We start from the raw sequence: 16,561 nt of genomic DNA on the forward strand, positions 1-16,561 counted from the left end.
TTTATTGTTACCCAAAATTACCGGGAACACCGGTTAACAAAATAAAAAAAAAGAAGAAAACAAACCAAGGAAGAGGGCCGGTGGGTGCTGTTTAAATCAAAAACCAAATATAACAAAAGGAGGACTCTTTTAGAGCTAAAACGGATACCCAGACTAACTCAAAACAAAAAAGGAAAACAAAGGCTGTCTACACTTACTAAAAACCAAAGTACAACAAAACAGCACCCCTGCACCTAGTGTGTCTAAACATAAAAGTTACTAGGTGTGGAAACTTTAACGGAATTAGTCACAGTTAAAACACAATCTAAATCCTGGCCACACTTCATAGACAGGGTCAATTTTCACAAAATCAGAACCCCGAAGGCATTTTGCGAATATTTATAACTGACAACATTTCTAGGGGTATTAAGGGGTGCTGAATCCAAATCTGCTGTATATGAAGCTCAAAAATTACCCAAAATGCCTCAAAATCGAGATCCAACATGGCCGCCACCGCCAGGCTGAAATCTATTTTTCAGTATATCTTTTTTACTAAACAAGGTACAAACATGAATTAAATGTACTTTTGTAAGTTTTCCTACATGGGCAATTTGATGCCATATTCAGATTTGAGCTGTAATGTGAAAAAACCGCTTAGATATTGCAAAAATAGTTGTTTTTAACTATGAATAATTACTCAGTTATTATTATTATTATTATTATTATTATTATTATTATTATTATTATTATTATTATTATTATTCATATACAGCAGATTTGGATTCAGCACCCTTTAATACCCCTAGAAATGTTGTATATTATAAATATTCACAAAATGCCTTCAGCACTTTAAATAAGCACATTTTCAGAAATTGTGCCTAGACTATCAAGGGTTAAACAAAAAAAACAGCCACAAAGGACCACACAGTAGCTGCTAGACAAAGTTTAGCTTTACAAACAAAGTTCTGCACAACACACAGAGGCGAGCTGTTCCACAATCAGCCGCCCGGACTGACAGACTGGCAGGGGTTTATCAGGTGTTCACTCCTGATTGGATGGCTGGCCAGCCCCAGACACGGCGCACCAATCAGGGAGACCAGGTGATCGGAGGGATGGACTGCCAGGAGCCGGGAGGCCACCCCAATCAGGCCAACGAGGGAGGAGCTGTGCAGCTTGGCAGAGGCAGGGGGAGAAAACAAGATTAAAACAAAACATAAAGGAGGAAAGGGCAGCGGCCGTAACAAGACTCCTAGCTAAAAGCGTTAGTGAACTATGCAAAAAATACACAAAATAGGCACCATTCCATTAATCAGGAGGCTCTCAGACCTATACGATTCTACAGCCTCCTAACCGGCCAGGACGTTTTGGAGGAAACACTTTTGCAGAAGTCATAGAAGTCTGAATTTTTTATTTGTTGTTTGGGGGCATCCCCTGAACAGACATACGTTAGTTTGGTGCAGATCGGACCTGTACTTTTCGATGGGCGGGGCTTTGAAACTTCACCTTTTCCAACATTTGAACGGACGCCGTTGCCACAACATTTGACCAAACCAAGTAAAACTTGACCTGTGGCCTCCATATGGGGCGTTGATTGGGCTTGCCAAGTCTCAACTCTGTGAACCCTCTGCAACGCCAACTAGCTCTGTGGAAGTCGTACAGCCACAGGAACAAAATATCCTAGCAAAGGGCCTTCTGCATTGCAACATAGTCAAAAATCAGCCTCCCAGCTCAAAGCGTTAGTGAATTATTCAAAAAACACACAAAAAAGGCCCGAAAAAGGGACCACACACGGTGACCTTTGGCACTTCCGAAGGTCGCACGGGTCTGGACCTCGGCACAGTGGATGAGAGTCACCTCCTGATACAGAGTCTAGAATTTCAGCCTCCTAGCTCAAAGCGTTAGTGAAGTGTGCAAAAATAGACACGAAATAGGCTTTGCAGGCCCGAAAAGCAACACACGTGGTGACCTTTGACACTTCCGAAGGTCACACAGATCTGAAACTCGGCACAGTGGATGAGAGTCACCTCCTGATACAGAGTCTAGAATTTCAGCCTCCTAGCTCAAAGCGTTAGTGAACTTTGCAAAAATAGACACGAAATAGGCCTCATAGGCAAACCTATACATAACAAACCTCCTGTGCCTACAGCATTAAAAACATGCTTTTACAAACTGACAGTAACAAACAGTACCTTGCGCGACAAAAACTCATGATTTAGCCACTATAACAAAGAATAATATATAAATAATAATAATGTCATAATCCGTGTATATATCACGACAACGGATCCCATTGACTTTGCATGGTACAATATCCGTGGTGCTCACAGGGAATTATACCATTTTCCGTGTATATACCACGGAAAATAGTGGTGAGAGGTCGTGGGCATTTCACGGATCTTTGTGAGATCAGGGTGCCTGGCAGCTTTTCAAGCTGGGGGCTGGGCCTTTTAAATCTTTTTTTTTTTTTTACTTTATTAACAACTCGACAAACCTATATAAAATCACAGAGGCTTCGCTGCCCAATTAATTACTCTACATGTTGTAAACATAAATGAAATGATGACAATTAATTAAAAAAAATGTCTTAATATTATTGCTTACGCTGCACCCCTCCAAAATAAAACCACCACATACACTAAACGATCTGGCGAGCTGTCAAGCCAGAGATAATTCATTACCAAAAAAAAGGTTTACATTGTCCAGTGTCCAATATATTCTAAGGAACATATATGTATGGATAATTATTTATAGGTTGCATTTACGCAGCATAAAATTAATTAATTTAGTGATTGCCTTGTCAAATAAAAGGTATAATAAAAAAACAACATGCTCTTTTTTGGAGCGAGCAATAATTTCCAGGTTGTCTCACAAAAACACAGGGGTGCTGAAATTCAAAGAAGAAATGTGTGACCCTGGGGACACTAAAAGCCGTTTCATGTTGTTCTATGTTGAAATAATATCATCTACAGTTATACAAAATTACACACATATCTTAACAGTTCACACAACTACCTAATATTAAAAGTAATTCAAATAGCTTATAAGCCACTTGGTTTCTGTGTTGTATGGATTACTTTTTTTTTTTTTTTTTTTTTTTTTTTACCTTGTCTGCACACATATTATTGATTGATACCATGACGGTAGAAACCAAAAGTGTATATATGTGCATTATTACTATATGTGATATATACATATATATACGCACACATATGCGTACACATACATAAATATACACATACAAACCCAGTGTTTTTTTTTTTTTTTTTTTTTTTTTTTTTTTTTTTTTTTTTTTGGGGGGGGAGGGGGTGGGGGGGGGGTGGTGACGACATCCACTGCCAATCCAGGAAGCAGGAACACACGGAGACACACGTCAAGCACTGGAAATCTGCAACAAAAAAACCACAAACAAAGCACGAAACCGGCACGGAGCCATCCAAAACACGAACAGCAATCGACCTAAATCTTGAGATCTGATCGCAGTCTGAGCTAAGCTATCGCTACCGCTACCTAAACCCAAAAACTAGAGAGCCAGCATGCAGGTGAACAAGCCAGTGTGTATGTCTATGTGTGTGTGTGTGTATGTATATGATCATGCATGTGTGTGTGTGTGTGTGTGTGTGTGTGTGTGTGTGTGTGTGTGTGTGTGTGTGTATGCATGTGACTAAATGACTGTATGTGTGTGTGTGTGTGTGTGTGTGTGTGTGTGTGTGTGTGTGTGTGTGTGTGTGTGTGTGTAATAAACCAAACAAAGCTCCACCTGAAGTGTATCTATAGTGGGGGAGGGGGGGGAGCAACCCCGCCACCCGTGAGACCAGAGGCCGACAAGGAAGAGCCCGGAACCCAGGCCACCGGCAACCCCACAGAGGGGAGAAGTAGGAGGGAGGCAACCCACCGCCTGCGAGGCCCCCCCCCCCCACCCGGCGGCGGCCGAGGGGGCCCGCGGGCGGGGCCCCCACGGCGCGGAAAGAAGCAGCCAGGGACCCCGCGGCGGCGGACCGCGACCCAGGCAATCCCCGGCCACCCGGTCCGGGCCGGACACGCGGCCAGGAGGCCCTCACCCTTCAGGCCAACGACCCCCACCCGGCAGGGGGCCAGCCTGCCCGGAGAGACAGAGCCGCCCCGGCCGCCGACGCGGGCAGGCGCACCCGTCCCCCACGAAAGTGGCCCTCCAAGACCAGAGGGGCGCCCCGCCGTAGAGGCAGCGGGGGGGACCGGAGACGGGCCCGGAGAGAGGGAACCCCCCAACAAGGCGACACCCGCGCAGGCCCGACAACGGAGGGCGCCAGACCCAGGCATCCCATTCATTCATCCATTCACCTATCCGATACCTATACTAATAATAATATAATATACTATACATAATAATAATAATAATAATACTAATAATAATACTAATAATAATAATAATAATAACCATCTTTGTATAATATAATATTGATAAATTATTAAGTTTTTGATGTCCTGCCAATGGAGGCTCAAATCCTCCATGGCAGGACCCTTCCATACCGCATTCTCACCGACACAGACATACGATCACGCACCGTTTCCCCCTCCCCGGGGGGATCCAGCACCGCCGGAAGGCACCCCAGGCTGCACGGCGGGCCCCGCCAGGCCCGGGTAACCCGACCCACCCGTCCCAGGCCCAGGCCGGTGAGGGAACGCGGGTGATGTGGGACCCCCTCCCGCCCCTTGTGTTGAGTGCATGTGATTAATGCCATAAAAACAGGGAGGAGGGAGGGCCAAGTATCGATTGACACAGACCCCCCCCCCTCCCGAACTACGTGTCCTTGTCAAATGTATTTATTAAGTGTTGAATGTGCAGTGTCTATTTTGCTGTTAAAACCGTGAGGCGGGGAGTGCCAGGCCCCGCGGGACAGTGCCCCCCACGACCCGGACCCCCCGCCTTTCGCCTATGTGCGTATGAATCGTGTAGGGGGGGCAAGAGGGGGAGCGGAGGCCGAAGCCAGGAAGCAGGACCAGCAAAGCCGGCCCTGATAAGACACCCGCGTCCCCCCACCGGCCGTCCAGTGGACGGGGGCCGGCCCCCCCGAGCCGGGCAAGGGCCCCACCGCACCCCCAAGGGCGCCCCCGGCGCCGCCGGAGCCCCCAGACGGAGGGGGAAACGGTCCAACATCCTCCCATTCATACTGACAACATAAGACATAGATACCTGGGAATGGCGCCACCCCGCCGCCGTGCCCGCCCGTGCACCCCCCGGTCAGGGGAGGCCCGCTCCCCGGACCCGGCCCCACCCCCCCCCCGAGGCCACCCCGGCGGACACCCCAAGGGTCCCGGAGTCCCCACATCCGCAGGGGCACTTGGCCCCCGCCCAGCGACGGAGGACCAAGGCAGCAATGCCCCCCCAGCGCAGACAGCCACCCCCCACCCAGGCAGGGCCGGGCCCTCCGGGTGGGACCCCCACGTCCACGGCCCCGCCCCCCCCGGGAGGCCCGGAGACGCCCCAGCCACAGCCCCCCGCCCGAGCCCTCCCCAGCCACCCCCCCCCACCGCCATGAGGTAACCCCCCCCACAGGCCCCCAAGGCCCCCACCGGCTAGGGACAGGGCCCCGCGGCCCCCCCCACCGCCCCCCAGGGGCCACCAGAGGCCCGCGCCCCAGACCCCCCAAGCCGACCCCCAACCCCAAGGGCTACGAGATCACCACCCCCCCGCCCCCACTAGGTAACGAAGCCAATAAACGGGGACCACAGAGAGTGCAATTCAGCCGAATGTTGTTCAGTGGAGGCAGACATTATCTCACTACTAATATGATCTGATAAAAGATTCCTAAAATGGTTGATACATAAACTGGATTTTTGTTTCCAATTTACTAAAATGGTTTTCTTTGCGATACATAAGGCAGTGAGAACCCGGTGTGTCCAATTAGGATCTATTTGAGTGTCTCCCAGGTGACCTAATATACATACCGTGGGGCACACTGGGATTCTGTGGTTGATCCATGTGGATAAATCCTCACAAATCTCCTTCCAGAACCTCTGTACCGGTGTACAGAACCATAAAGCATGCATATAATTATCTGGGGTGTTCTCTGTGCACTGTGAACAGATATTAGAGGTGACAAAGCCCATCTGGAACATCCTTTGTCCAGTATAATGTATTCTATGAAGAACTTTGTACTGTATAAGTTGTAGGTTTGGGTTTTTAGTCATAGTAAACGTATTTAAGCATATTTGTGACCAAGAAAACTGGTCGGTATTAAGAGAGAGATCCGCCTCCCACTTAGAGATCGGGAGAGAGACTGAATCGTCCAGTTTAGACACTAACCTGTAGAGTTTTGATAACAACTTTAAAGTGATTAGATTCAATAAATCTATTATCTTAGCGGGAAGTTGTAAATCTAATTGGCTAATTTTGTATGTTTTATTTATTATTGCCTTAAGTTGTTGATACTCTAAAAATGTATTCCTGCTAACTCCGTATTGAACAATAAGTGTATTGAAAGGTACAAACTGTCCTCTTACAATTACGTGCTGTAAGTACCGTATTCCTTGATCTCTCCATTGAACGAAGTTAACCATCTTTTTATCATTTTTCACGATGTCTGGGTTGTTCCATATGGGTGTACGGTCACATGGAAAAAGTGAAATTTTAGCTATTTTAAGAAATTCCCACCAAGCTGATAAAGTTGTGCTAATATTAATGCTTTTGAAACATTGATGACGTTTGATACTTTGACTAATAAATGGTAACTCTGAGATTTCTAGTTCATTACAAAACACTTGCTCTGAGTCCAGCCATTGACTATCTAAAGGATGATCTTTTGACCATTTTACAATATACTGTAACTTACTGGCTATGAAGTAATACTGAAAATTAGGTAATTCTAAACCTCCATATTCTTTGGATTTTTGCAATGTCTTTAAACTAATACGTGGAGTTTTATTTTTCCACAGAAATTTTGATACATATGAGTCCAACGATTTAAACCAGGAAAGAGGGGGTTTGCATGGTATCATTGAGAAAAAATAATTTACTTTTGGTAAAACCATCATTTTAATGGTGGCTATTCTACCCATGAGCGAAATGGGGAGAGAGCTCCATCTGGAAAGATCATCTTCTATTTTCTTTATAAGCTGAACATGATTTAATTTTATTAACTCTGACAGCCTAGGGGAGATGTTTATGCCTAAATATCTAATGTTCCCTGATTGTAATTGAGTATTGGTTATATTCCTAAAATTGCAGTTAACACACAAAACAGTGGATTTAGACCAATTAATAGAATAATCAGACAGAGATGAAAATCCCTCTATAAGTGCAATTGTCTGTGATAGTGAAGATCGTGAGTTCTGGAGGAAGAGGAGTACGTCATCCGCATAAAGACTAATTTTGTGCTCTAATATTTTACATTGTATACCTTTAATATTTTGATTTTGTCTAATAGCTGCTGCTAAAGGTTCAATAAATATTGCAAATAATGAGGGAGAGAGAGGGCAACCCTGTCTAGTGCCTCTTTGCAAGGTAAAACTTGTAGAGATTTGATCATTTGTCCTTACACGTGCCTTGGGAGAGCTGTATAATATTTTTATCCAGTCAATGAAAGATTCGCCAAATCCAAATTTATGCAAAGTTGCCAATAGAAACTTCCAATTTACCTTATCAAATGCTTTTTCCGCGTCTAAGGATATAATAGTAGTCTCCTGTTTATTGATACTCGAATAGTCTATAATATTTAATAATCTGCGAATATTAGTAGACGAATGTCTACCTTTAATGAAGCCTGTTTGATCCGGATGTATAATAGAAGGGGTGACTCTTTTCAGACGTTCAGTAATGGCCTTGCTAATTATTTTAAGGTCTACATTTATCAATGAAATTGGGCGGTAGCTCGATGGGAGCAAGGGATCCTTGTCCGGTTTTAATAAAAGACTAATATTAGCAGAGTTCATATTTAAGGGTAAGCTTTTATTCTCCCTAGCATTTAGAATCATTTTATAAAATGTTGGTGCTAATATACTCCAGAATTCCTTGTAAAATTCAGCTGGGAAACCATCTGGGCCCGGAGCTTTATTATTGGGCATATGTTGAAGAGCTTCATGGAGTTCTCCTATTGAGAGCGGTGAGTCTAAATTCATAACCTGTTCCTGATGTAACTTCGGCAGATTAATGTCTCCAAGAAACTCATTAATGGATTGATCAGATGGTTCAATTTGTGACGAGTATAATTTATAGTAAAAGTCTCTAAAGACTGAATTTATTAAACAGGGGTCATGTGTAACTCCCCCTGACTGGTCCTTAATGGATGTTATGGTTGTTTTTTCTTTGTTTATTTTTAATTGATTGGCTAAGTATTTTCCCGATCTGTTAGCATGTGCAAAGTTTTCCAGGCGAAGCCTTTGTACTAGAAACTGCGTTTTTGCGTCAATTATTTTATTTAATTCTATTTTAGTTTTCCTTATTCTGTTAAGGATACGTTCGTCTGCAGAGGTCTGGAAGGCCTCCTCTAGCGTCTTTATTTCACACTCTAATTCTTTTGTTTTTAAGTTGTCTTTTTTTTTCTTATTTGAAGAAAAGGAAATTATTTTTCCTCGCATTACTGCTTTTCCTGCTTCCCATAGAACGCTCGCTGATATTTCCGGCTGGTCGTTATTTTGTAAAAATATATCCCATTCTTTCTTAAAAAAATTAATAAAGTCAGGGTCTTTGAGCAATGATGTATTAAATCTCCAAACTTTGGAGGATGATACGCTCCCCCTCTTCCCCAGAGTGAAAGAAACAGGTGCGTGATCGCTAATAATGATTGGGTGAATTTGTGATTCTGAGATATCTCTCATCAGAGAGCTACTGACTAAAAAATAATCTAACCTAGAATATGAGTGATGAACGGCTGAGAAAAAAGTGTAGTTCCTAAGGGTTGGGTGTAGAGAGCGCCATGTATCGCAAAGACCCAGATCATTCATGTATTGCTTAACAATACTTGCTGACTGCCAACTCCTGTGTCCGCCTGCATTACTGAGCCTGTCCACTCCAGGGTCCAGAACCATGTTGAAGTCTCCTCCGATGATGACTGTGTTGTCTAGGTGAGCAGAAAGTGAGGTGAAAAAAGAGTGAAAAAACGAGGAGTCATCAACATTTGGACCATATACATTAGAAATACATAAATTCAAGCTTTGAATTTGCAAGACTAAAATTAAATATCTACCCTCTGAGTCAATGTGAGTGTCCTTTACGGTGAAATTTACTCTTTTATTAATGAGAATTGCTACCCCTCTTTGTCTGGAGTTGTAACAGGCGCAGAAAACATGCGGAAATTGTGCCGTGGCCAATGCATCTACCGAAGCTTTAACTAAATGAGTTTCCTGCAGTAGGACAATGTCCGCCTGCAGAGTTTGTATATGGTTAAGAAGTTTTAATCTCTTTGCCGTGTTCCCGGCTCCGTTTACGTTCCAGGTGACAAACTTTAATTTATCCATAATCCAATCATTGAAAGTAACATTATATGTAAGTGGTAATGTTGCATGAAAAGCTGTTGTATGTGTGTGTGCCATGTTATTCTAGATGTGTGAAATGTGTGTTTGTACCAATTTACCAAACCGAGAAAGAAAGTGCAGCAGAGTGGGACATAGAGGGAAAAAAGAAAAAAAAAGGGGAAAGGGAGTGAGGTGGGGGGGGTGGGGAGGGAGATAATTCTAAACATGATAGAAAAAGAAATAGAGAAAGTAAAAAAAAGAGAGAGAAAGGCAATCACCAGTGTGAGCCTATAACTTACCGAGACTAGCAGAGCAAGAATTATTAATACATTAATATATGCCGAGAATATTTTATGAAACTATATCTAATCTAATCACCAAGTGTTTATGTAACTATATCTAACCTAATCACCAGTTAGTAAGAAAGAAAGAGAGGAAAAGAAAGTAAATTTTGTACTCATCCTTTTTAGAAGAGCCAGGGCGTGATGTTGGAGTCGCGGTACAGTTGTCCGTTCACGTACAGCTTGTCCACGGTGATGACAGCACGAGATCCCTCCGTCATGAACCTCCTCCGGACCGGGAAGAGGACTCGGCGACGGTCCAGGATCTCCCGGGGGAACTGGTCGTTCACGGAGAACGGCAATCCGCGTAGCTGTGGCCCCCTTCTTCTCACAAGCTCTTTGTCTTTATAGTGTTCGAATTTAGCAACAATGGGCCTGGGTCTCTGGGCTTCGGGTCTTCTTCCTCCTAGGCGATGGACGCGGTGAAACGTGATGGAGTTCGCCAGGTCTTCTGGAAGCTTCAGGTGGTTCCGGATGAAATCCTGGACGGATTGTTCAGGATCTTCATCAGGTTTCTCCGGGATCCCCGAGAACACCAAGTTGTCCCTCATGGAACAAGCTTGAAGGTCTAAAACGGCCTCCTTTAAAGATTTATTTTCATTTTGGAGTCGGCTAAAACCCTCTGACATGGATTTCATCGACTTCTTCAGATTGGTGTTTTCAGCCATCAATTTTTCCACCTGCTGGTTACCGTATTCCACAGCTTCTCTTAATGACTGGAATTCCTTGTGCAGGACTTCCACCAGGGATAAACGGGAGTCATGGGAGGCCAAGCGGGTGTCAATGGACCTCAGAATGTCCTCGGTGGTATTTCCTGGAGGAGAAATTGCTCCAGGGGAATCCTCAGGACGGGAACGCTTCGGCGTGGAGGACGCGCCGGAGGACGCGCCCCCAGACTTCTTCACCATGACAAATCTCTCAAAATACTCGTCTATAGATGCGTCTAAAGATTCGCTTTGCTCCAGGTTGGGTTCGGAATTATATAATCTAACTATAAACTACCCTTTCGTTATTTTAAACTGAGAATATAATCGTTTTTAAAGCATTTATTGAAAACGAAAGTATTACCTCGCCATGTTGGATTCTGCTGCCTCGTTCTCGCGATACTACCACATCTCGTGGTGCGTTCGCTGCTGCTCGGTGCGTTCGCTGCTGCTCTCGGTGCGTTCGCTGCTGCTCTCGGTGCGTTCGCTGCTGCTCCGGTGCGTTCGCTGCTGCGAATGGATTACTGGATTACTGGATTACTGTGTAGGAACTCCATTACCCAGCATGCCCTAGGTGCTTAGCACATGCGCAGTAGCTTCTGCAGAGCGCCAGCTGAAAGCGTCAGTTGTTGTTGTTGCCATGACAGCCAGTCGTTGATTATATCGGTCTGGGAATAAACGTCTTGATGAGACCAGATACACGCCTCCTCTGCTACATATATGTTAAGACAGACAACACATGGTGTCAGAATGGGCCGCGCGTAATTATAAGAAGAGGTTTTTACCGCGAGAAAGCCACGGAAGAGGAGTAAGTTAAAAAAAAAAAAAAGTTGCCGGTCTCGACGAGAGGTAAACAGACACATAAATATTGTGAAATTTCAATATATATTTCTGGCTATGAATATGATAAAATCTGCTTTTCATGGCAAAACTATCTTAAAATATTGCAATTTAGACCGAGAATCAAAGAAATGGCAGCAATTTTATTTTTCCTCCACAGCCGAAAGCTTGAAAGTCACGTGACAGAAACGAAACCTAACGAAACCTATTAAAATGAATGGGCCACGGAACGCGTTCACATCTCACGTTTTAGGAGGGCAAATCGTAACATTGCCACGTTTTGCAATGTGGACCAACGTAGCCTCTACCACGTTTTCCTGTGAGACTGGGTTGAAACATAATACTCACAGCTCAGAGACAACAGACACCTGCTCAAAGTACAAAAATAACAACATTATAATCAGCACAATGGTATTATGACTCTACATTCCCTCTTCTTAAACTCAGGAATTAAATTTTCTCATCACACTCTCAAACAAGATATTTAGAAAAAACTAATCAATATCTCACTTCTCAACGGTGCATTTTATTCCCCCTGAGTAAACAGAAATTACTTGAGCTTCTTCTTAAAGTTTACCATATTATAATCTCCAATCCAAACGTCTGGTAATTAATTCCTCGCCTCCATCACTCTGGGATTCATTGTCTTCTGTTTAAAGTTACTTCTACATGGAGGCAACAGAAAAGCAACTGCCGAGTTTGAGTTTTCTTGTTCATGAAATGTTAAACAAATAAACTTTCCTGAATAACCTCATGATCTCTCTTTAATCTCCTCTGCAGGTTGAGTGACTGTAACCTCTCAGAGGACATCTGTGCAGATCTGTCCTCAGTTCTCAGCTCTCAGTCCTCCAGTCTGACAGAACTGGACCTGAGTAACAATGACCTGCAGGATTCAGGACTGAAGAAACTGTGTCCTGGACTGGAGAGTCCACACTGTCACCTGGAGTCTCTGAGGTCAGAATCCACCAAATGTTCAACTGTTGACCATTAGAACTGTCTGGTTGTTTTATTAGATCCCCGTTAGCTGCTGACCTTTCACAGCAGTTTCTCTCTGGTCTCATCAGAATCATCAGCTGAATTACAACATTATCATTAATTAAAATACATAAACATAATACTCACAGCTCAGAGACAACAGACACCTGCTCAAAGTACAAAAATAACAACATTATAATCAGCACAATGGCATTATGACTCTACATTTCCTCTTCTTAAACTCAGGAATTAAATTTTCTCATCACACTCTCAAACAAGATATTTAGAAAGAACTAATCAATATCTCACTTCTCAACGGTGCATTTTATTCCCCCTGAGTAAACAGAAATTACTTGAGCTTCTTCTTAAAGTTTACCATATTATTATGTCCAATCCAAACGTCTGGTAATTCATTCCTCGCCTCCATCACTCTGGCATTCATTGTCTTCTGTTTAAAGTTACTTCTACATGGAGGCAACAGAAAAGCAAATGCCGAGTTTGAGTTTTCTTGTTCATGAAATGTTAAACAAATAAACTTTCCTAAATATTGTCATGATCTCTCTTTAATCTCCTCTGCAGGTTGAGTGGTTGTAACCTTTCAGAGGACATCTGTGCAGATCTGTCCTCAGTTCTCAGCTCTCAGTCCTCCAGTCTGACAGAACTGGACCTGAGTAACAACCACCTGCATGATTCAGGACTGAAGAAGCTGTGTCCTGGACTGGAGAGTCCACACTGTCACCTGGAGTCTCTGAGGTCAGAATCCACCAAGTGTTCAACTGTTGACCGTTAGAACTGTTTGGTTGTTTTGTTAGATCCCCGTTAGCTGCTGACCTTTCACAGCAGTTTCTCTCTGGTCTCATCAGAATCATCAGCTGAACTACAACATTATCATTAATTACAATAGATAAACATAATGCTCACAACTAAGAGACAACAAACAAAAGGACACCTGCTCAAAGTACAAAAATAACATTATAATCAGCACAATGGCATTATGACTCTACATTCCCTCTGTTTAAACTCAGGAATTAAATTATCTCATCACACTCTCAAACAAGATATTTAGAAAGAACTATTCAATATCTCACTTCTCAATGGTGCATTTTATTCTCCCTGAATAAACATAAATTTGATTTGATTTGATTTGATCTTTATTCATCTTGAACAAAACAATAAAATAAACACCATGCATCAACAACAATAATAAAAAACAACCAGTTTTGTTCAAGAAGGGACAGGAAGAAGCAAATGCTTATCTAGTCCGGCCCCTTCTTGCAATATAAGAATATCCAATATATAAAAGAATAAAAATAGCAATAACAATAATAATACTAATAACAACAATAATAATAATAATAATACGTATATACAGTATATACCCTTCTTGACATATAAAAGTATATCAATATAAAAGTAATTAAAAGACAAGTGAGTCAATAATAAAAGTAGCTAAAAAGAAAGAAAAGCATCATGCACAGAAGAAAAAAAGACAATGAAAAAAATTAAATAAAAAAATCCTGGTCATTATAACATCAACTTTTGGTAGTTCAGTATGAGAATCTGCTTATAGCAGCGTTTAAATAGCCTGATGTTCTTGCAGACCTTCACACTTTCATCAAGGTTGTTCCAGAGTGTTATACCATACACTGAAATGCACATCTTTTTCAATGTAGTATGAGCCATTGTCTGTTTAAAAGTGTGTTTATTCCGTATATCATGAATACCATGTCTTTTTCTAAATAACATTTGGATGTTTCCAGGTAAACTATTATTCCAGGCTTTAAACATGGTCTGTGCCGTTTTGAATTTCACCAAATCTGGAAACTTGAGCAAATAAGAATTTAAAAACAAATTATTCGTATGATCTAGGTATCCCGCTCCGTTTATTAACCTCACTGCTCGTTTTTGTAAAGTGCAAATCTTTTTTAAAGTGCTTTTATAATTATTACCCCACACTTCTACACAATATGATAAATAAGGTTCAATAAGTGCATAGTACAGAGTGTGCAACGGCTTCTTATCCAGTATATGTCTGGCTTTACCCAGTATCCCTATTGTCCTTGCTAGTTTGGAACACACAAGTTTAGTATGGGATTTCCAGCAAAGTCTGTGATCAATTAATACACCCAGAAACTTAACTTCATATACTTACTTACTTAAATTACTTGAGCTTCTTTTTAAATTTTGCCATATTATTATCTCCAATCAAAACGTCTGGTAATTCATTCATCGCCACCATCGCTCTGGGATTCATTGTGTTCTGTTTTAAGTTACTTCTACATGGAGGCAACAGAAAACCACCTGCCGAGTTTGAGTTTTCTTGTTCATGAAATGTTAAACAAATAAACTTTCCTAAATAACGTCATGATCTCTCTTTAATCTCCTCTGCAGGTTGAGTGAGTGTAACCTCTCAGAGGACATCTGTGCAGATCTGTCCTCAGTTCTCAGCTCTCAGTCCTCCAGTCTGACAGAACTGGACCTGAGTAACAACCACCTGCAGGATTCAGGACTGAAGAAGCTGTGTCCTGGACTGGAGAGTCCACACTGTCACCTGGAGTCTCTCAGGTCAGAATCCACCAAGTGTTCAACTGTTGACCATTAGAACTGTCTGGTTGTTTTATTAGATCCCCGTTAGCTGCTGATTTTTCACCGCAGTTTCTCTGGAGTCTCATCAGAATCATAATGGTGGACCAGATTTCATCTCATCCAGTGAAAACAAAGAACTCGGAGGCTATGGAGCTAGAAAAGTTTCAATAATAACAAATGCACAGGAGAATTCACACCTGCGTAGGACAAGATACACGAATGTATTTCTTTTTTTTTTACTTTATTTTTGTTGTAGAAAAAAAGGGACATTCCTTGACAACATCACAGAATATATATGAAGCCATTAAAGACAATAACAAAATGGGGCCAGTGGGGTCTAGAAAGTTGACTAAAACTTATAAATGAAAAATAATAAATAATTAAATAAATGGACAGTTGAGACATTCCGCGTACCCCGGACTCTCCTCAGTTGGAAAGGTACCTTGCAATAGGTAGCCATCTCCTCACAAAAAACATCAGACCTTAATTGTAATCGAGCAGTTAAAGGCTTCATTCCATACACCTCCCTTAGCTTCTGTTTCCACTGTGCCACTGTAGCTGGCTGTGTATTCAACCACTTTATTGTCACCATTTTCCTAGCAGTCATTGTAGGGAAGCCTGACCAGAGTAGATGGATTAAAGAAGGCAGACTCAGAAACAATGCCAAAGTGTCCAAAAGAGTGTTTAAAAAAAAAATGCTACCATGTCATAGGTGTTGCAAAAATATATGCAAAACAAAAAAAAACAAAAACAAATAAAGAATTAACTCAGATTAACTGAACAAAACTCAACTCATGAGAACTTAAAGTTATGCAACATGTGCAGGTGGCTGCACACTGATCCCCCCCATCACTAATGATGTCGCCAGGGTATAAATACAGGAAATGTTTGCACTTTTCCCTCCTTTTGAGACTGGAACCTGGTGGTTGTGGTAAATAACAGAATTAACTTATGATCAATGACAAAACTGAACAAATAAACCAATTTAAACTTAACAATACTTGTCTGTATTATTTTAAGTGAAATAATTGTGAACACGAACAAACCCGGGGTACTACAGTATGTGCCTGCATGGTATGAAACAATGGTAAACCTATGACTAAAACAAACAAGCATGGTTGAATCTGGATAGACTAAGAGACAGTAGACTGAAATGGGGACAATGGTGTACTCTCATCCACTTTGTCACGCACCCCTCCCCTTAAGACCGTTAGTCATCAGAGTCACGGGAAAGGTTGTCGGCGATGAGGTTCTTATGACCTGGCCCATACCGGACCTGAAAACGATAAGGCTGTAGAGACAGGTACCATCTGGTGATTCTAGCATTAGTGTCTTTCATGTTATGAATCCACTGCAATGCACAATGGTCAGTCTCAAGAACAAACTCTTTGCCAAAGAGGTAATATTTCATGGTATCTAAAGCCCATTTAATGGCTAGCGCTTCCTTTTCAACTGTTGAATACCTCGTTTCCCTTGAAAAACGTTTTCGGCCGATGTACTACATGGGTAATTGGTTTCCATTCTCTCCTTGTAGTAATACGGCTCAGAGCTCAACTCCAGAGGCATCTGTCTGAACAGTGAAGGGGAGAGTGACATCTGGACAATGCAGAACAGGTTCTTGACACAGACAGTTTCTCAAATCGTGAAAAGCATTCTTAGTTTCTTGCGTCCACTTAACCTTCACTGGGCTAGATTTGCGAGTCATAT

The 16,561-nt window shown here is 42.4% G+C and overlaps 1 protein-coding gene across 1 annotated transcript in view; it reads left to right on the forward strand.

Annotated features, from left to right (window-relative positions):
• The window catches only part of LOC133419733 (NACHT, LRR and PYD domains-containing protein 3-like), a 59,277-nt gene that overhangs the window by 12,403 nt on the left and 30,313 nt on the right, over nucleotides 1-16,561 (forward strand). The window contains exons 11-12 of the mRNA XM_061709137.1: nucleotides 12,074-12,247; nucleotides 14,660-14,833. Of these exons, the coding sequence (XP_061565121.1) occupies nucleotides 12,074-12,247; nucleotides 14,660-14,833 (348 nt within the window). The remainder of the gene's footprint in view (nucleotides 1-12,073; nucleotides 12,248-14,659; nucleotides 14,834-16,561) is intronic.

The sequence above is a fragment of the Cololabis saira genome, chromosome 19 (genome assembly GCF_033807715.1).
Source record: "Cololabis saira isolate AMF1-May2022 chromosome 19, fColSai1.1, whole genome shotgun sequence".
Taxonomy (NCBI): domain Eukaryota; kingdom Metazoa; phylum Chordata; class Actinopteri; order Beloniformes; family Belonidae; genus Cololabis; species Cololabis saira.